At 49.9% G+C, this 20,313-nt stretch overlaps 1 protein-coding gene across 1 annotated transcript; it reads left to right on the forward strand.

Moving 5' to 3' along the window:
- Nucleotides 1-1,748: 1,748 nt before the first annotated feature.
- SELL (selectin L) lies at nucleotides 1,749-19,651 on the forward strand. The gene is made up of 9 exons (XM_017679351.3): nucleotides 1,749-1,912; nucleotides 2,750-2,831; nucleotides 4,889-5,275; nucleotides 6,169-6,276; nucleotides 9,390-9,575; nucleotides 10,691-10,876; nucleotides 12,364-12,492; nucleotides 16,097-16,115; nucleotides 19,369-19,651. Exons 1-9 carry the CDS (start codon nucleotides 1,910-1,912, stop codon nucleotides 19,385-19,387), a joined length of 1,119 nt encoding a protein of 372 aa, XP_017534840.3. The 5' UTR covers nucleotides 1,749-1,909; the 3' UTR covers nucleotides 19,388-19,651.
- Nucleotides 19,652-20,313: the final 662 nt, after the last annotated feature.

Consider the following 20,313-nt stretch of genomic DNA (forward strand, 5'->3'; position numbering starts at 1 on the left):
CCCAGTACCCAAGAGCAGTCCCTGTCCATCTTGCCTCCCCAGGTCCTGGCAGCGTCCTCCTGTCACAGAGCAGGCACTCCACAAGCATTTACTGGACGAACAACTGCCAGGGGCCAGGTGCATCCTGAGGACCGGGGCTGCTGTGCACCAATGGGAACAGTTATCTGGGAGACCGGAACAACACAGGGCAGAACAGAATGGCAATAAGAAGAAGGCTGCTGGTTAGAAACAGGGAACTAGGTAACAGCCTCATAAATGGAGGTCAATGAGGTGGGATTAAGCAGTGTTGCAATGAGAGGTGTGAGCAGCAGCCTATGAGAGCAGGGCGCTGTGATAAGGCAGGGGGACCGCGGGCTTTCCTGGGAGTGGGATGCGGACTCCGGAGGCAGAGCCACCAGCGCCTGGTCTGGCTGCTCTCCTGTGCCCGTGACCCCCGCCGGCGCCCTCATGCCAGGCCGTCCCCTTCTGCGCCTGGTCTCTGGAGGCTGGCCCTGCAGACCACATCTGGTCACTGGTGGCTGCTGTCCAGCTGCTTCAATCTAGAGGGCCTGGGGGCAACCAGAGCCAGGAGGGAGCCCTGCCGGGCAGATCTCACTGGCTCCCCTGCCCTGACGCTGGGCTTCCTGCCACTGCGCCTCTGGGTGCTGTTTTCTCGTTTGTCCCTTCACCCGGCCCCGCCTGTGCTGGTGGGTGAGGAGACCGCACATGAGGCGAATCCCGTTTCTGACCGGCAGGCAGTTTAGTGAATCACTGCAGTGACTTGGCTGGGGACAGGCCATGGGGCAGCCGGAACAGTGAAACGGGGCCGTCCAGGCTGGACAGGGAAGGTGGGAGCCCCGGTATCCAGAGGGGATTCCCGTCCAGAGGCCAGACCCCCTCGGCAGCTCATCCTGGGGCATGGGAAGAGAGAAGTGGGGACCCCTGGGCACCCCAAGGGTCTGCCAAGGAGGTGAGGGAGAAGTGGAACAGAGGGCTGGAGGTGATGGAGGGGACGGGGCTCCTGGGCCACATGCACAGGCTGTGGCTGAAAGCCTGGCGGGAGAGGGTCCAGGGAAAGCTGGAGGCCAGACTTGGGAACACCAGGCTAGACCTCCCTGGGGTGTAACAGTGGTCACTGGGCACTTCCCAGTCGCCCGGCTCCAGTTCACCCCAGGTCACTGGAAGCCCGCGGAGACTCTAACCTGGGGCTCTAACAGGACCTGGGGGGTGACAACATTATGGTCCGGAAAGCTGGACAAGCAGGTTAGTGACCGTGCAGAGCCCAGCTGCAGAGCCGTCCAAAACGCCAATCTGACTGGTGCCTCTGCCTTCCCACCGCCCTCCGTCATTGGGCCCTGACCTCAGACACACTCCGTCCACTCACATTTTATGCTCCAGAAATGCAAAGGGAGGTCATGTCCTCATAACTGCGGGGACAAATAGCTAGGGCCCCGGCGTGCTCGGGGCGATGCCCTGCCCGGGCCTCCACCAGGGGGCGGGCGAGGAGAGGGCACAGCCGGCTGGCGGGGCCAGGGCGCAGGGGCCGGGCTCCGGGGTGAGACAGCATCCACGTGCGCACGACCCTGTGGGGTCTGCAGCTGCCAGGGCGCCCACCAGGGATGACCAAGTGTTAGCTGGTGTTCATAAAGCAGACAGGAGAGGAAGTGGGAGGGGGAATCTGGCGACAGTGCCGCAGCCAGCAGCTGTGTCTCAGGGGAGGGGACAGGGGCCTGACGCGGGAAGGGGAGGGGCGGGAGGACGATGTGAGACTAGGCTAGGGAAATGAAAGGAAGCCAGCCTCTCTGGGGACACTCCGCGCAGGGTCCCCGCAGCGCAGCACACCAGCCGTGGGCAAGGACCCAGAGACCCCGGGACGGGCCGGCGTTCGGAGGCTGAAGCCCTGCAGAGCCGGAGGGGGGCCAGCAGGGCCATGGTGAGCTTTGCAGCCTCAGACAGTCCCAGGTGCCCAGGCAGAACCTCGTCTTGGAACTGCAGGGCAGCTGGCAAAGGAAAAGAAGAAACACATTTCATTTGCGGTTTTAAAAAGCTAAGACTTAAAATTGCTGAATCTGAAGGGCGCTCCTAGGATGTCTCCCTGGGAGTGCCAGCTCCTCCTTGGCTGGCCTCTGGGGCATTCTTGCAGGGCCACAGCTCCTTGGCTGCCCCAAACTCTGGGGCTAATGAGAAGGGATGCACTTCAGAAAATATGGTTTGAAGGTGTACAGGAAATTCGTGGGCTGGTATATGAGTTGCTAAAAAATGTGCTGCTTTTGAGTTGAAAAAAAATGAACCTCTTTTCTTTTCTGGTGTCTGGGTCTCATTCTTATTCCTTTAGGTATTTGAAGCATTGAACCATTGCAGTTAAGTGTGAGATTTTAAATGCAGACATTTAAATCTAGACATCAACAGTTCATTAAGCAGCAAAGAGCCCTTTGAAAATATCCATGCTAAACCTCAAACAGCTTCATCTGAGGGTTCAGCAGAAAAGTAGGTACAAAGTTACTGAAATGTAGGAAAAAAAATCAGAGCAGTAACTATCAGGAAATTGAGGCTAAAATATGAAAAAAAGAGAAACAACTTTGCATCAGTTTTGAGTAAATTTAATGCTACTTTTTCATGCTTGCCTTAGAAAGCTCTTACCTCCATCACAGTCTGCACGCATGTTTTGCTTTTTTGGACTGTAGGAAGTTGTAGTAGGCACCTCATTCAGGTGCTGTAAACTTGGGACTCAAGAGAATAATCTAAATGTAATTTTGTATTTTATTTGCAGCTCTCTCCATGGAAACATCAGAGCGCCCAGAAGGGCTCATGGAGTGTCTTCAAGCTGTGGGTCTGGACCGTGCTCTGCTGTGGTACGTCAGGACATTTGTATATTGCTCAGCCCTTTGTAACCTTTCCTCATTGTTCCTGCACATCTTCTAGGTAGGCAGCTGCTCATTCCATCCTTCCTGTAAACATCTTCTTTCTCCCTTTCACATTGAACACCTCCCCCGAAGCCTCTTAAACCTGCCACCTTCTTTGCTGCAGGGCCTAAATCCTGATAATCCCACAAAAGTGTTCATTACGAAGGAGTGAAGTTGATCAGGGCACTTACAACCTGTACCAGATGTTCAGCACTGCACTTTATCTTTAGCTGATGTCATTTCTACAATTAAAGGGTGAGCTCCCGAGGGGCAGGCCCGTGACATGGTTGGTGATCCTTCTCCCGTTGGTTGACGGGCTGTGTGCCTGGCTCTCCGACCCTCTTCAGCAATGGCTTTGAACCTTCTTCCCCGCCTACCTTCTTGCTGCCAGGCTTGGGCTTTCAGCGCTGGTCGAGCAAACGTGCTTCCTCTCCCCCAAGCCCACCCCTTCCACCACCCTTGGCTCATGCAGCAGTGGCCTGGAGTCTCTGCCGTGTGCCGAACGCTCTCCTGGGCACAGAGGATGCAGCGTCGGACTAACGGTTTCCTCCCTCTTGGACGCACATGCTCCTGGAATGCTCTTTGAAAACTGCAGGAAGTCCTTATTCTGTGACATCACTTACTCATTAATCCTACTGCTTCTAGGTTCTCTGCTCATTTCTGGTGTGTTGCATTTGGTCAAGATTCATTATATTTTCTTTGCATCTGCTATTCCTTGTTCGGAATCTTCAGGCAGCTGCAAACACTGGATCTGTGTTTTCTATGGCATTTGCCCTGCACAGTGAAACTCAGTAGGTGCTGAGGCTGTGAGGACATTCACCCTGTGGTATAATAGTTTCACGCAGACCACAATATGCTTAGGTGGCACGTATTGTTGCTGTGTGATTGTGCGTTCTTCAAAGCCCTCATATGTGAAGCTCCTGTATGGTTATTAAACACGCCAGTGGGGTGTCTTTGTGCACAGAACACAACCTAAATCAATTTCACCATGCTCTACATTTGGGTTTATAGGTGATTCTTTTTCTGTTATGCAGTTTGATCTATAAGGGTTGGGCTGTGTAGTGAGGGTTTCCTATGATGAAATATCTTTTTTTTAAAGTGCTTTTTATTGAAATATAGTTGATATACAACATTATACTGATTTCAAGTATTCAACATAGTGTTTCAACAGTTACCTACGTTACTGAATCTTCACCCCAACTAGTGCAGTTACTGTCGACGCAAAACGGTGCTACAGCACCATTGGCTATGTTCTCTATGTGGACCTTTCATCCCTGTGACTAATTTATGTTATGACTGATTTTGTGCTCCTTTATCCCCCTCAGCCTCCCCACCCACCCACCACCCCCACCTCCCCAATGGTAGCCACCAGTCCCTTGTCAGTGTCTATGAGTCTCCTGCCACTTTTTTTATTGTTTCAGTTTTAGATTCCACATATAAGTGAACTCATATGGCATCTGTCTTTCTCCACCTGGCTTATGAAATGTTATCTTTCTGATATGAAAGAGATTGCTTAGAAATATGTTGTCAATCCCTCCCTTATTTTACTTCTCCCTTAGTAACATAAATGTTGGCCTTTGGGAAACTATTGCAGGATTAAAAAAGTGGACAGTACGTTTTAGAGGTATATGATCATACACCTAACTCAGTGTGACGTGATTGGCAGCTACTAAGAGAAAGAAAAAATGACTTTCTAAAAATATGTTGATTGAATTTCACTTGAAAGCATTAGAAACACATATTTTAGAAAATAAATCTAGGAAACCACAACATCTGTCTACACTAGAGGTGTGAGCAAAGTATTCTGTATTATGGGAAAGAGCAGTGAGGGCCAGCAGGTCTGGGCTACGCATCAGCTCTGCAAACGGCTGACCGTGCGGCCCCAAGAAGATGACACGACCTTTTGGTCTCTGCTTCCTCGTCTCTGTGGGGCAGCCCGGCCTGGGCGGCTGCAGGTCCCTTGGGCCGTGACACTGGGTCTGACGGTCCACACGGATGCCTTTCAGATTTCCTCGCGCACTGCGGGGTGGACTGCTGGACCTACCATTACTCTGAAAGCCCCATGGCCTGGGCGAAGGCTAGAAGGTTCTGCCGAGAGAACTACACGGATTTAGTCGCCATACAAAACAAGGGGGAAATTGAGTACTTGGAGAAGACGCTCCCCTTCAGTCGCACCTACTACTGGATCGGGATCCGGAAGGTAGGGGGTGTCTGGACTTGGGTGGGGACCAATAAATCCCTCACCGAGGAGGCTGAGAACTGGGGAGACGGGGAGCCCAACAACAAGAAGACGAAGGAGGACTGCGTGGAGATCTACATCAAGAGGCCCAAGGACGCGGGCAAGTGGAACGACGACGCCTGCCACAAGGCGAAGGTGGCCCTCTGTTACACAGGTAGGCACGTCCCCCACCCCCATCAGGCTGCCAGCAAGGCCAGAGGCAGGCAGGCACTCAGACCGGTGCCCGACACGGGGCAGAGAAGGACCGATGAGTTCAAAGTGAGTCCAGTCCTCCGTAGACTCATCTGAGCGTTTTGGGGGCGTGAGGCTGCTCCTTATATCAGTTGGCATCAAGTTATGGCAAGTAGACATGGGCAGTAAGGCGGGAGAACCGACGCCCCGGGTCCCTGATGACAGGGCAGGGCAGTGGGCTCACACGGCCTCAGTTTCGTCCCTGTGAACTGCGTGTCCCAGCACCTGTTTCCTGTTTGGCCTGATCTTCTGTAATTCTGTGTCAGAAACACTGTGGTGCTTTATTACCGTGGTGTATGAAAATGTCTGTAAAGACTGTTACAACAGTTCCAAACAGTCCTTGTTTTCCCAAGTCACGTCTTAACAGCGAAACATAGTTAACTTGACCTCTTGTGACTTGGACTCTGTTAATTTAGTGAGTTCAGACTTTTTAACCTTTCTACTAGGAAAGAGATTACTAAGCATACTGCAGAAATTATGGGGTCACGTCACCACTTACTCTACCGATTATATTAAAAACAAAATGATTTCAAGAGTTTTAATATATGTCACTGAGTTTTCCCCCGAGGATTATAGAGTATAAGCATCAGTGTGATTCATTCAAAAAACAAGTGCCTAAGGCTCCATGGCCAGTGTGTTATATGCATACAATTGTCAGCATACAATTTCTATGCAAAAGTTCTGTGAATGGATATTAACCCAATAAACCTCTCCTGTTTACTAAAACAGTTTCAGTTTTTAGTTTAAGTTATCTGTCTAAAGAAATGACTGTGCTAAAAACATGCCCATTAAAATAACATTTCTGACCCCTTACAGCTTCTTGTCAACCCTGGTCATGCAGCGGCCATGGAGAATGTGTGGAAACGGTCAACAGTTACACCTGCATCTGTGACGTGGGGTACTATGGGCCCCAGTGTCAGCTCGGTAAGCCCCCTCCCCTCTTTGTGTCCCCCTTTGTAATGTTACAGGAGCTCTCGCAGCTTATGGAAGTTGGTTGGGTCAAAATAATAGCAGCCGTTCTGAGAAATGACAAGTTCTCATCATAAGGCTAGGCTTGCACAATGTGGTCACTGTTCCGTAACGATTTCGAAAGTCAGTATGACGCTTCCACTCACTTCTCAGCAAGTCCTTTTGAGCACCACAAAGAACACCACTGAGACAAAAGTTGTAAGGACTCCAGGAATGGATCAGGCATGGCAGGTTCCCGCTCCAAAGGGACTCGAGAGCTCGCGGCTTGTTGGACCCCTTAGAACTCTAAATTAGCCTGAAGGAGATGATGCCCTGTATTGGGTTGGAGGGTGAGTTACCCAGAAGGTAATTTGCTTTTCCATGTAAACCTCAGTCATGATAGGGCAAAGCCACAAAGAAAAGGTCACATAATGGGACACAGTGTATGTCAGATACATAATAATAAATCCAACAGTTATTTGGACTGGGTATTTCAGGGGATACAAAGACAAATCTAGGGTAGGTTCTGCTCTTTAAGGATTTACGGTTAACTAGTGGAAATCACATACGCTCATACTTCGGTTTGGGGAAAACAACATAAGCTGTAGGAGGCTTGTGGAGGCTGGGAACTGCCTACTGAAGGAACCTGGCCTTCATTTCACTGTGGCGGCCCCTTAACATGCTAACGCCTGCACGGAGGGCAGTTATCCCAGCAGCCATGCATAAGATGGACGGGAGGACAAAGAGGGAAGATGTAGAGAGTCATCAAGAAATAGCTGAAATCACCGCAAGCTGTGGTAGTAGAAACAGAAAGGAACCAATACAGACTCAAAGGCAGGGAGCCCCTGACCCAGTCAACTCATTACCGAAAGACGCGTGATGTCCTTTGACTAATATTTGTTGAGTTTCAGAACTATGTTTGAACTACCTGGTGCATAAAATAGAAAATTATAGAAAGAACAAAAAGCAATGTGTGTAAGGAATAGATGAAGAATTAAAGCCAAAATTTTGAACGTCAACCAACTGGAAGAGATTTAACTCACCTCACTCATTTCTCAGTTTCATTGACCCCCACCCAATACTTCCTCTCGTTTCTTTCCTAAACTTTATGTTTTTAGACCCTTGTATTGTTGACATGCCCATCTTGCTTTCACCATATCGCTCTTACCCTATTTTCTTTCTACCTGCAGTCGTTTCTCCTTGGGGTTCCTCATGGGCGTTGATCAAAGTCCGTACACTATTGCTGTTTCTCATCTTTCTCTTGTCTACTGCTGTTCTGACTCTACATGCTTCCTTTCATCAAACTTACCAACTTTCGTGGACCCACAAACTTATGTAAGGTTTGCACTGGCAAATCTGTTTCTGGCCCTGAATTCCAAACATGCTAAGCATATCCTTTGGGATGCCCAAAAGGCTGTAAAATCAGTTGTCCCCAGCAGCTTCCCGTTTCGTCTCAGCGTGCTGCGCCACCATCTCTGTGGCCCTTCTGCCGTGAGACTCTCACCTCCCCTGCATTTATACAGAGTAACACACTTTTCAGCTTTATGACTTACTGTTTCTCCAGCTTGTTTCCTACTTATCAATTCTACCAGCATCACCCTGAGCATCTTTCTCCTAGATTGTTGCAGGGATTTCTTAGCTGAGTTCCATGATTTTAAATTAGTTCCCCTCAAAAATATTATTCATAATGCAGCAGACTGAACAATAAAAAACAATCCAACCAACATTATACACACGTGGCCACCCACCTTTCAGTTCTTACCTATCATTTGTCTCATAGGATGAAATCTAAACTCCTTAAGGCCTAGAGTAAGGCTCGATAGACAGTCGGCACTTGGGAAATCTATGCAGACAGATGAGAGCCTTGAGTCTTCGCTCCCGTCTTTCTCCTCAGCCTCCTCTGTCTTCACCCCTCCTCCCTCTTTCCTTCTAGTGACATCAGAATCCCACTCCCCACACTTGCTGCGTGTGCCGGGCATCTCACTGACTTGGCCATAGCTCTTTTTCTCATTTTACACACGGCTAACACACCTGCTCACCTTTAAGACACACCGCGGGGACCACTTCTTTCAAGAACCTTTGTTTGGACCCAAGACAGGCTAAGTGGCCCTGATCTGGGCTCCAATAGCCCACATATTTCTTTCTTATTTACCTCCATATCAGTTGGCATCGGATATTTACTTGTCTTGTAGACCGACAGCACCTGAGGGGGTCAGTGCGTGTCTGACATATCGTGGCATCTGCCAGGCTGAGGCCGTACCTGGAATAAATCAGGCTTTTGCTTGTGGGCATGAACTGAATTGGAAAGCATGAATTACTTCAGTCTGGATGTGTACAGTGTTTGGAAAATATAAACATTTACAACTCCTGATTCCTTGAGTCCATCCTTCATTAAAATCTCAAGAAAAGGTCACAACGAGGGCTCCAGTTTAATGAAGAATGAGATACGAGATTTGCAATATTTTCCCAAAAGACATGACAGGGGTTAAAATGTGCAGCTGATTTCCAAGTCTTCATTTGATCTATTATTCCATCAAGCAGGGCAGGGAAATAGTTTCTGGAGAGGGTTGTCAAAATCACAAGAACTCGAGTTCTGGAACTGAGGTAGAGAGGGTGGAGACAGAATCAAGGCCAAGCTGCTTCCTATAGCTTTTACTTTGTAAAGAAGACCCATCATGCACGCCCACTGTTCTCTGAACCCCTTCTCCCAGCGCTCTAGTATATCCAGGGACTCCAGCGGGGCAGTTACCTCCACACTGAGCTGGTCTTTCCTACTTAAACCTGCCTTGGCTCAAGAATAACTCTCCCCAGATAATGCCGTAGATAAGCAGAAAACTAGCTAATGTTTGATGAGGACTTCCTATGAGCCAGGCATTAAGCCAGGCATTGAACCGTTTAATTCTCACACCAACTCTAGGATGTTAATGCAATCATTCCTCCTTCATAGATGAAGAAACTGAAGCTGGAGGGGTTAAGTCACCTTGCTAAAGGTGACCAGTTATGCACCTTGTTATCAAATGGCAAAGCAGGATTCGAACCTGACCCCCAGGTTCTCTGTGACCCCAGCTTTGCTTCTTTCCCCCCTGAAGTCGTCCAGTGCGAGCCCCTGACGGCCCCCGAGCGGGGTGCTCTGGCCTGTGTCCACCCTTTGGGGAACTTCAGCTTCAGCTCCCGCTGCGCCTTCAACTGCTCTGAGGGAACGAGCATGACCGGACCTGGGGAAACCACGTGTGGGCCATCTGGCGACTGGTCCTCTCCAGAACCGGCCTGCCAAGGTGAGTCACAGTTTGGACCACAGGCGTGGCCATGGTGGACCTGGGTTTACAAACAGAAAATGCAGTGGAGTCTTGCTACGAAGTCTCTATCTTCTTCAGGAGCATAATTTAACCTAACTTGGGTTGCACTGCTTTCCAAAAGGGTTACTGTTGCCAAAATTAAAAAGAAAACCACACACAAAAAACAATAAGAAATACCTCTGAAGCCATCTCAGAGTAGGTATGTAATATTTAGCAATACAGCATGGTTAGAATGTTTTATTTTTCTCATTGCCATGGCATAAGTGATCAGCCTTGCTGAACCTCAGTTAAATTTCAGTTGCTCTCTGCTCAGTTAACACCTATTTTATGTGGTGTCCTACTTAACACCAGCCAGTTTCCTTCCCCAGGGGGAGAGGGTTTTTCGATTGTTTTATTTGGTTTATTCTTGAAATCAGTTTTTACTCTTTCTCCCCTGTGAACTCTCAGGAGAATAACAACTTCTGTGAAAAATAAAGACACACCTCTTGATCTTTTTTTCATCTGAAATGTGGTGGGTTTTTTCTCGCTAACTGTCGAGGAGGTTGCCCCTATATGGGAGAAAACTTGATAAGTGCTGTTTACATTTCCTACCTTGGTGCTTCGGACTCACTAGTTTGAGTGGTTTAATTCTCAAAGGGATGGTCAAAATCATTTACTGAGACCAGAACTGAATGGACAAGCCTGCCGAGTTGCATAAGGTTGCCTGACTTACTTTACTGAACTGGAATGTTTTCCAAGACGCCTGGGGTTGGCGTTAGAGCAGGTGAAAGAGCAGAACCTTCGCAGTCACTGGCAATATTCCACGGGAGCCCGAGGCCCGGGTCGCGTGGCACCTTCAACAGAGCGTTACGGGCTGGGACAGCACCCAGAGCAGCACCCCCAACCCGCAAGGGCTTTCCACTCTCCTGGCCTCACCCCTGACTCACCACTTTTCATCAGTCTCAAGAAATTAAGTCTGGGAGCATCACCAGAAGTAATGATTAGAACTAGAAATTCCTAGGTTTTGCAGATGCATCAGACAGCTTTGGCTGAAAACCTTTGGTCAAGGAGGGTCTGCTCAGAAATATTGGGTTTTTTTTCCTTTGTCATTGCAGTGATAGGGTGTGAGCCTCTGGAGGTGCCTGATTTGGGGGCCATGGACTGCAGCCACCCCCTGGCCAACTTCAGCTTTACCTCCACATGCACCTTCCAGTGCTTGGAAGGAGCTGAGTTAATGGGCGAGAAGGAATCTACCTGTGGGTCATCGGGAACCTGGTCCAGCCCTAGCCCGATATGTCAAAGTGAGTAAGTTCACCCTGATGCTTGGAAGACATGCAGATGGAGTTGATGGATGAGCCAGTGGCGGGGGAAGATAGACTGACATTTTAGATTTCATTTCCCCAAATGTATGAGTCTTAAAAATAAATCTTCACACATTCATTTACTATTAAACCCTTGGTCACTCTCACCCTGTCCTTCAAGGACAGCTGCCTCTTCTTGTCAGCCAGTTCTCAACTCCACCTGTCTCAGTCCTTAACATCTAGACACACTCTCCACTGGCTTATTCCTTACGCATACTTCTGTTCCTTACACCCTTCCTGCTCTGTCAGCGCATCAAACCTTGTAAGGTCACCGAGGATCAACAAAGTCCCAAAGTAGAGGATGCTTCTCAGTCTACCAAGCTGATGCCTCCCACATCCGTCTGTGCCTGACAGGGACCCCGTCTTCCTTGTCTCTGAGTCCCTCCCCCAGTCCCATTCCTAGTGTTAGATTGGCATGCGGGAGACAAGCTACCACACCGGCCCCTGAGGCCATGGGCATATAGACCAAAGTCTTGAAATGGTGAGCTCCATACAGGCCGCCTGAGAGGCTGCTTTCTGTGTGGCACAGGCCAGGAGAGGGGTGGGATCAGAGGGGGCCTGAGGCCTCTGGGGGAGAATTTAGGTCATGTATAGGTTTATGGGGCACTGGCTTTCAAGGCTGGGCTAGCATCCATTTCCTTCTGGGTGCCCAGTGGGTGCCCTCTGCCTGGATCCTCCAGGGACCTAGGACTCCTTCTTATTACACGCCTGGGTGTGGGGATGGAAGCACCTTGAAAGGGTCCATCAAAGGAATGTGAAGAACAAGAGACACAGTCAGACCTGGGCAAAGGGTGTGCCATCAGCGGCGAGGTCAGAGGCAGGTTTCTTCATATTGGAAATCCTTCCATGACGGTTCCCAGGCGGACGCAGTTCACACTTCCCAACGGCTATCTCAGTGTCCCCTTTGCCTTATTTGTGCAGGAGGTGGTAGGACCACATCACTTGAAAGACAGGTTAGCACAGGTCCCTGCATGTAAACAAGTACAGACATTTGCACGACTGCTTCACAGTAAAACCAGTAAAGCCAGTGATCTGAACCAGGTGACTTATCAATCAAAGGAAACTATTTCCTGGGCTTTTTTTCCCTGAGGTTGTATTAGATGTTTTTGTTCTTCTCGGTGTTTTGGAGGCCAACCACTAAACAAGGCCTAAACTAAATGCAATGATACCCACTTCTTGCCAAGATTTTTAGGTATAGCTCCCAGGAATTCCATAGGTCACAGATCTGGGGGTTGAGATCCTACAGGCCCTGGGCTAGAAGAGTGGGGCTGGGCTCCTCCTGGGACTTCCTGTCAGCGTCCGCATCCATCACACGGCATCGTATGGGCTGCCATCAGGAGTGTAAGGAGGAAAATGTCTGATATTACAAGGTGGTACGAAGAGGCGCTATGTGTGGCCTCATGCGCTGCACCTGGTTTCTCCTTCAGAGGTGGACAGCAGTTTCTCCATGATCAAGGACGGAGACTACAACCCCCTCTTCATCCCAGTGGCTGTCATGGTTACTGCCTTCTCTGGGCTGGCGTTTATCATTTGGTTGGCAAGGAGACTAAAGAAAGGTATGTGAGTTTATCTTCATATAAAAATAACTCAGTTTGAAAATGGAACAAATACAGAAACCCACAGGGAACTCAGTGACCAGGCCAGCTGAGGCGGGATCCCAAGCTCTGTGGCACAGACGTCAGCCCCTGGGGAGGTGTAGGGGCCACCCCCCAGACCCCAGCACACGCTTCCATGACCACTTGCTTGATTTTTGAATTTTACCTGCAAAATTTTAAAAATGTTTACTATCTTCAAGGTACCTTGCTAGGGTGATAAACACACAAGTGAGATATTCTAATGTATATTTTGCTCTTATATAATTCTGAAAAAAAGATGCATAATCTCTGTTCTCTGAGAGTCTAGAAGCCTTTGATTCCATGCTATAACTCCACTAGGAAGTGACTGTAACATCTAAGAAGCTTTTAAGGCCCTGCCCCCAGTGACCTGACCTTGTCAATAGCCCTCTGGCTTCTGACATTTGGGGGCTGCTTTGTTCCTGGGAGAAATCCCCCTGTTTTCTCCCAGACGTCTGTTCACCTTGGCTGGGGCTCTAACCAGATGCACCACATGCGGCCAAAGTCACCTGGCAGAAACATTCAAGAACATGAAATTCATGGACATTAGGAAGCTTTTAAGATATCCCTGCTTCAAGTTCAGGGGCCATTAGTGGCCTCAAGACAACTGCTAACCCACTGCGTGATGTTGCCTTCCTGTGGGGCAGCTGATCGCCGTTTTAGTCTCACTGCCATCAGATTAGTTAGTCCGTATTCTGTTCACAAAATGGGCTATAAAGCCTGTTCCCCCATCCTCACTGGCAATTGCAGAAATATTATCCACCATCCCCTAGCGGGCTTCCATTATGATCTGTGCTTTCATTCTAAGTTTAAGAACAAGACACTGGATTCGTTTTATAAGGAAGCCAGGCAGGCAGCAGAGGGGCCCCTGCTGAGCTGGACGCCCACTTGCCGTGAAGTGAGGACGCCAGCGGCCAGCCTGTCCCCGCTCCTGCTCTTGGAGTTCTGCAGAGGCTGGACCCGCCTAGGCACACAGGACTGCTCTCAGGCAAATGAAGGAGGCTTTCCCCCCACCGCGGGTCCTCCTCTCCACTGAGGCCTCAAAGCCGGGCCGCGCCCTGCCCTTCCCCCCACCTCAGCTGGTGGAGGCAGAACTGAGGGCAGGGGACAGGTGGGCAGCGGCACACCGCCCTCTGGGGTAAGGGGGTATTATCCGAGTAACCTCACGGACTTGGGCAGTGGGAGTCACCACAATAAGGAGGGTATTCCCAAACTCCAAAATTTTTGTATAAATGTTCATAGAACCAAAGGAATGAATGGAAATCACGTGTACCTGGTGGTGGTGGTGGCATGGGTAGCTGGCTAAGGTTGTCTTATAGGTGGTGGTAGAAAAGCAATGGGTTGTTTTTAAATTTTTTACCCTGGAGTCATTTCTGTACAAGATCTCAAACTGATAACCCAAGCAGCCACGGCCCTGCTGCGGGATCAGCGTGGGACAAACAGGAAACAGATAACGGGCAGTTAGGTTAAGTCTCAGTCATGCCAGAGAGAACAGAAGCCCCGAGGATCACCTTTATAGGCAAGTCAGGACCCTTAAATAGTCTTCATTTGTGAAACACCTTCTGGTATCTCCAACCCTCAAGTGACTTTGTCTTCCAAAGCTTTTACTATAAGTTCATCCTCTGAAACATGAAGAACGTTTTTCCTACAGAGACAGTGTTAGAAGTGATGGGTAGGCTCCCAGCATAAATAAACCCCCCAGAGCTTTTCTAACACAATCTAGCTAATGCATTTATAAGAACAAAAGTGAGTAACAGTAAGTCTGTATTTATATTCATCAGCTACAAGAATTTTATAGGCTTTTGGGTTCAAAAAGCTGGGAAGAGGGGACAGGTGCCCACAGGATCCAATGGAATGACCGGAAGCCTAACCCCGTCCTGCCCTCAGATGGATCTTCTGAACCTGTGCTCTGGCCCCAGCCCTGCCCGCCTTGGGGTGCAGACTTTAGCTCCTGTCTTCTCAGAGAGGAGTACTAGCAGCCTCAGAAACACCTGCCCCTGTGCCTGGGTGTGTCTGGAAATGCGGCTCCCTGGTGTCACCATTCTCTGATCAGTCACTGATTGTTACTAGTCCTATTTAGCACATGAGGAAACTGAAACAATGATGCTGTGGGCCACATCTCTGAAATCCCACGTCAGGAGGGCCAGTGTCAGAGAGCACACCCCCGTCCAGATAAGGCCCCTAGAACCACTGGCCCTCAGATTCACAACCCTCTATTTTTTTCTCCAGTTGGAAGAATTTCCCACCTGAACCGACACAGGGTTAGACCAGCGCACGAAACTGAACACATACCCCTCAGTTCCCTTTTCTTCAAAAAGAGCTCTCTCGGTTGGAACAGACCCTTGCTCGTGTATTATGTGTTTCATTGTTCCTAAGAGAAAAATTTATGATGATGAACACACAGAATTTTAAATTATTTCAGATTCTGTTCTCCCTGCTCAAGAGCTCATGTCTTTGGCAGGCTGTACTTTGAAGAAATATTTAAAATGGTGATTTCTAACAGTTGAAGGGTTTAAAACAGTAATTGGGCACTGCCTGCGTTCTAGGCCCTGGCCTAAATACTTTGAACACATTTTACTTTATCGATTCCATCAGGAAGAGAAGAAATTATGGCTTGGAGAACAGATTAGTAGCTGTCCAAGGACGCACTACAGTGGGCACAACAGGACTGGTACTCAGACGGGATGATTCTAGAGCTCCAGTTACAGCCACTGAAATTTATTGCCTCTTAGCGATTTCTCTCTCTCTCTCTTTTTTTTTTTTTTGCTTTAACTTCCCCTGGAGCCCTACTGTGCATTCATTCACTTATCTAACTATTTATACTCTTCCAAAAAGAATGTAAGGCAGTTTACAAAATGCACTGGACCTAGCAAGCCAAAGTTAGTTTGAAAGTGAATAAGAAAAAGAAAGCTAACATGTAGGGTACAAAAATAAGTTGGAGCCGGGGTGAAGTCCCAACACAAAAACGTGTGCCACAAAGTCCTGTACACATGGTAGAAAGGGTCTCAGTTCTGACGCTGAGCTTCCTGGAAGCCAGTCACAGCAGGAAGCACACCAGTTACGATATTCATGGTACGTAAGATAAACATACTCCGGTTACTTAGACTAGGGGTGTGATTCTCACCATGGCATGAGGACCGTTTCTCATGTGGATTCTCTCAGAGAAGACAGGGTGGGGGGTGACGACTCCCGTTCTTAGTGTGAGCAGTGAGTGTCTTGGGAGAATCTGCAGGGAAGATGAGGGGCAGGTCAGGAGGGGCAGACGGGTGCCTGGGTGCACTGGCTGGGCTTGTTGCTCTGAGCAGCAGAGGATGGGCTGGACCTCGGGGCACACCTGGACCAGCGGGTCTGTTCTGAGTACCTATTTATGCATCAGAACATGAAGCCAGTGCCTTAAACCCCGAGACGCAGATGGAGCCCACTTAACAAACGTGTAATAATACACTTGGAAAGACAGTTTGAGAGGGGGAATCTCCCTTCTCTCTTACTCTAAAAAATTGAAATTGCCTACTTCTGCTCATGACATTTTTCTGTCTTCTGTTTTTAGGCAAAAAGTCTCGGAGAAGGTAAGTTTCATCAATGAGGAGTTTCTCCATCTGTGCTTCTCTCTCTACTTTCCTTAAGATACTTGCTGTTCCAGCTAAACATTAGTCCTTCTTTATAAGATTTCCGCTCGAAGAAGGTGCCAGAATAAGGGATGAATCTGCTACCCTCCTTGCAATGCTGGGCTATCTTGGTGCTGGTGGCACTAAGTGAACGAGTGAACAAGGAATGCCCCTGATGTGTGAGGGCTCTTTCCGTGGGTCCCTGTGGGGAAATTCAGGGCAGCACACGCCAGGTCACGGAGCAACTCATGAGCCATATTAAGGAGTGTGGGCTTGACAAGACTGTAAGCAAGTGTGTGTTGTGCAGAAATTGGCGTCTTACCAGGATCAGTCTGCACAGAAGCATGCAGATGGGAAATGGGTGAGCCGGTAGGCAAAACCTGTTCTGGAGGCATTTCAAGTTATTAGGTTAGAGCTGATGGTGAGGTTGAGCCCAAGAGACAAGATAGAGGCCACCGAACACGGTTCTTGGTGGGCTGAGAGAGCCAAGAATCAGGGAATGGTCACGGCTCTGGGCCGGGGGCTGGCAGAAGGGCACTGCCCACACTGTGCCATGCACTGAGCAGGGACACAAGAGAATGAGAAGTCTGGGGTGAAGGCGATGGGTTCGGTTCGCGGCCCGGGGAGCGTTCGGTGTGCGGCTCCCCGCAGGCAGGGTGGTTCACTCTGGGCAGAGGCGGGGCAGGGGAAGGGGCAGATGGACGGCGGGGGCGACCCTTGTGGAGGGCGGACAGGAGAGATCGGTAGCGGGGTGGGGGGAACCGGAGGGCCCGGGGGCGAGAGGCCGGCGGGGAGCCACGTGTCCTGGGAGCCTTGGCGACGGGGCCCCCGGAGGGGCAGCTGGGCGCGGCCGCAGCGGGGGAGGCGCCCCGTCCGCCCTCCTCTCTCGCCCTGCCTTCCGTCTGGGAACGCAGACAGGGTCGGAGGCCCCCCCCTCTCCGGGCGGGCCTCCCGGGCTCCGCGGGCAGGAAATCCACAAGATGTAAAGATTTCTTTCAAGCCACGCCCTCTGAGTGAAAGTCTTTTCTGGTACAATCCGCCCAGGGCCGCTTTCTGGTCGCAGGAAGCACCTGTTCTTTAATCGCCACTAGATGGAAGCAGATTAGTTCAGTTTCTTCAGAAGACCTCCGGGTACAGGGACGGTGTCGGCATTAAGTTAATTACCATGGTAACTAGTCGCCCTACTAAGCTCAATGGTTCACTGACTTCACAACGCATCGGCCAGGGGGTGTTTGCTGGACACCGTTGCGCTGGAACAGTGCCAAGCCTGAGACACCAACAGGAGTAAGTCCCGCGCCCTGACCCAGGGCATCATGAGCTAGGTGAGGAGTGAAGACAGAAATACAGAAAAAAAATCTCAGAAAAACACAAGGCCATATATGGTAATGGCTGATGAGTCCCATGTTAGAGGGAAGAGTTCTTCCCTACAGAGGAGGCACTGGAAATCTCGTAAAGAGGGTGAAACCTGGTGGCGGGGAGACTTGAAGAATGTACAGGATCGGAGGTTTGGAGAGAAGCAGGAGGCAGTGGAGGGGGGAGAAGACGGGAACCGCGGCAGGGGGAGCGACCTCGAAGCGGGCCGAGCCGGAGGGACGAAGTGCCAGAAGGACCCGGCCAAGAACCGTTGCCCAGCCGCCTCGGGCCGCCTCTCGACTACTGACCAAGGGCACTTCCATTCACAGAATCATAGAATTCTGGGTCTGGAAGGGATATTGGCACACACCCTCTTCATGAATGAGCAGATTCCATGAGCCAGTGACCGAGTTAGTTGCAGTAATGATAAACATTCATCAGACGTGAATCCCATGCCGTGCACTGTTCTGCGTGCTACTGCCTTAAGTAATTAAATATTGCCCACAACCCTGAGGGGTAGTTACTACCAACATCCTCATTTAAGGGGCCAAGGAACAGAGGTACAGGGAACCAAAACAGCTGGTCTGAGGTCCCCGAATAAATGGCAAAGCTGATATTTGTACCCACCTGCATCTAAGGATGGTGCTTTTAATTCTTGTGTTTCTAGAACTCAGGAGTCTCGACCTTCAGGTTAGAGTTTTAAGTCCCAGACCCTCTCCTCTTCCAGTACTGTGATTTTTTTTTTTTTCACACTGAAACCACTGGGTGATGGTGCCAGGGAAGGGCAGGATGGAAGACGTAGGGTGTGCTTGTAGAACAAGCCTGGGTACCGTGAACCCTGTCCCACTGAACCCTGGGGAAGCAGTTTTTTTAAGGCTCTTGAGCTAACGGCCCTGGCCCTTTGTGTTCATTCTTACTAGTTTTTGGTCGGTGAATGACCCACGCCTCGGGCATTTGTGGTTTCAGTTCTTGCTGGGTCGCTCTGACTCTTCTGCAAACTGGTTCTGTTTATCACCTCGCTTGGTTTCCAGTGTCTAAATTCTGCCTGGGGAAAAGCAACACCCAAGATACACAGGAAGATACGACGCCAACCTCAGAGGAGGGTATACGTGAAATTCTGTTTTCAGAAACATTTTTATCTGTGCCGGCAAGCCTGTTTGCTGCTGCTGAAATGTGGTTTACCCAGAGCTCATGGTGAGAGGGGAGTGTCACAATCTGGCTCTCCCTTTGAAGGGTGCTATCAAGACACACCATATTTGGTTCTCTCATCTTTTCCAAGAATGAGAGGCAAGAACTGTGTGACACACAAAAGAAGTGTCATTTATTTCACAAAACTAAATTTGTCACCCACTCCTTAAACCATATCCCACCAGAATCAGGCACTTCAAATTACCAGCCTACCTTTCACAAGTTTTGATTTTTCTCTGCTTTCTGCTTCCACTTGAGCATGCCCACTTCTGAGGGCTTTCCTGCCTCCCCACTGTCCAAAATCTATGGAAAATGTCCTTCATCCACATTCGATGTGAAAACCAAGCCTTGACCGCAGCAACTCCGCCGAGTGTGCTCTGGGCACCGGCCGCATAACGTCCAGGGCGCTCACAGAGACGCAGTCTCAGACCCAGCAGCGGTATTTTCACGCCATCTCCAGCCGGGCGTCTTGAAAGTGTGAGGAGAGGGCCTTAGGGTTTCCCGCTCCTTCCTTTGCCTCGTGGACATCCTGCATCTTGTCCAGCCCACCCCAGAGGCATATCCTTTACTCCTCTTCTGACCTTTAGTGAATATCCACTTTGCTGCCAATGCTTTCCTTTTTGCAATTTTTAAGCCCCTGAGCTTCACTTATATTCTTTTATTTTTCATTCAGCGTGGATGACCCATATTAAACCACCCTCTGTGGGAGAAAATCCTCGGGATCCTAACAGCGTCACCGACCCTTCCAACTCCTCCGTGGAAAGCTCCACCCGTGGCGCCTCCTACTCCGCAGACCCCGTGTGTCCCCCTGCGTCCACGCGCCCCCTGCCCTCCCTGCAGCCCAGCCCGCGGTTGTGGTTTATGCAGCCCAGGTCCTTGTTCTCTTTTCCTTGGAGAAACGAGACCACAGGGGACAAGGATTACTGTGAAATATAAAGATGTCTGGTTTTGTTCTCTTTCCTGACTCTATTTCCAGTTTCAAGTCAAAGCTGTACCTGGTGGCTTTAAATGCAGTGGCAGTTTGATAGGTTTGCAAGTGCAGGCTCACTTTTGCTGCAGATCACAGTGACCTCGCTGCCCTCCAGAGTACCCGCGGGGGTACCTGCTTACAGAAAGTCCACGGCATCCATGTCACCCTGGCTTTCCAACTCCAGCAAGGGAACGGGGTTCTGCTCCGAACAGGGAAAGCCCAGATACCCCACAGGCCACTTTCTGTACGCAAAGGCGGTCCCGTCCGTCCGGCCCTCACCCTCCTCAGCCATCACGCCTCCCAGCTGGCTGACCCCCAACACGGCATCTCGTGGGCACCAGACACAAGAGGAGGGCAGTCAGCGCCCCCACTGTGCTTTTGGATTTGGGCTTTGCTGACGGTTTCTTGAAGTCAGCGTTCGTTGCACAGCCAGTATATTGTTAATAAGGGAACATCGGCACCAGGATGCCAGCTGCAGGCAGCCTCGTTGTCACCCAGAGGAGTCAAGGAAGAGGGAAGACGTTCTTCGGCTTGTGCCAGATGCCCCTTCCTGCCCCCAGCCCTCTTGTCCACGATAATGATAATAGGGTGTTAGGATATATTTAGGTTAATTGTCTTAAACTTATTTTAGCTGACACCCTGTCATCT

Source organism: Manis javanica, chromosome 14 (genome assembly GCF_040802235.1).
Source record: "Manis javanica isolate MJ-LG chromosome 14, MJ_LKY, whole genome shotgun sequence".
Lineage (NCBI taxonomy): Eukaryota > Metazoa > Chordata > Mammalia > Pholidota > Manidae > Manis > Manis javanica.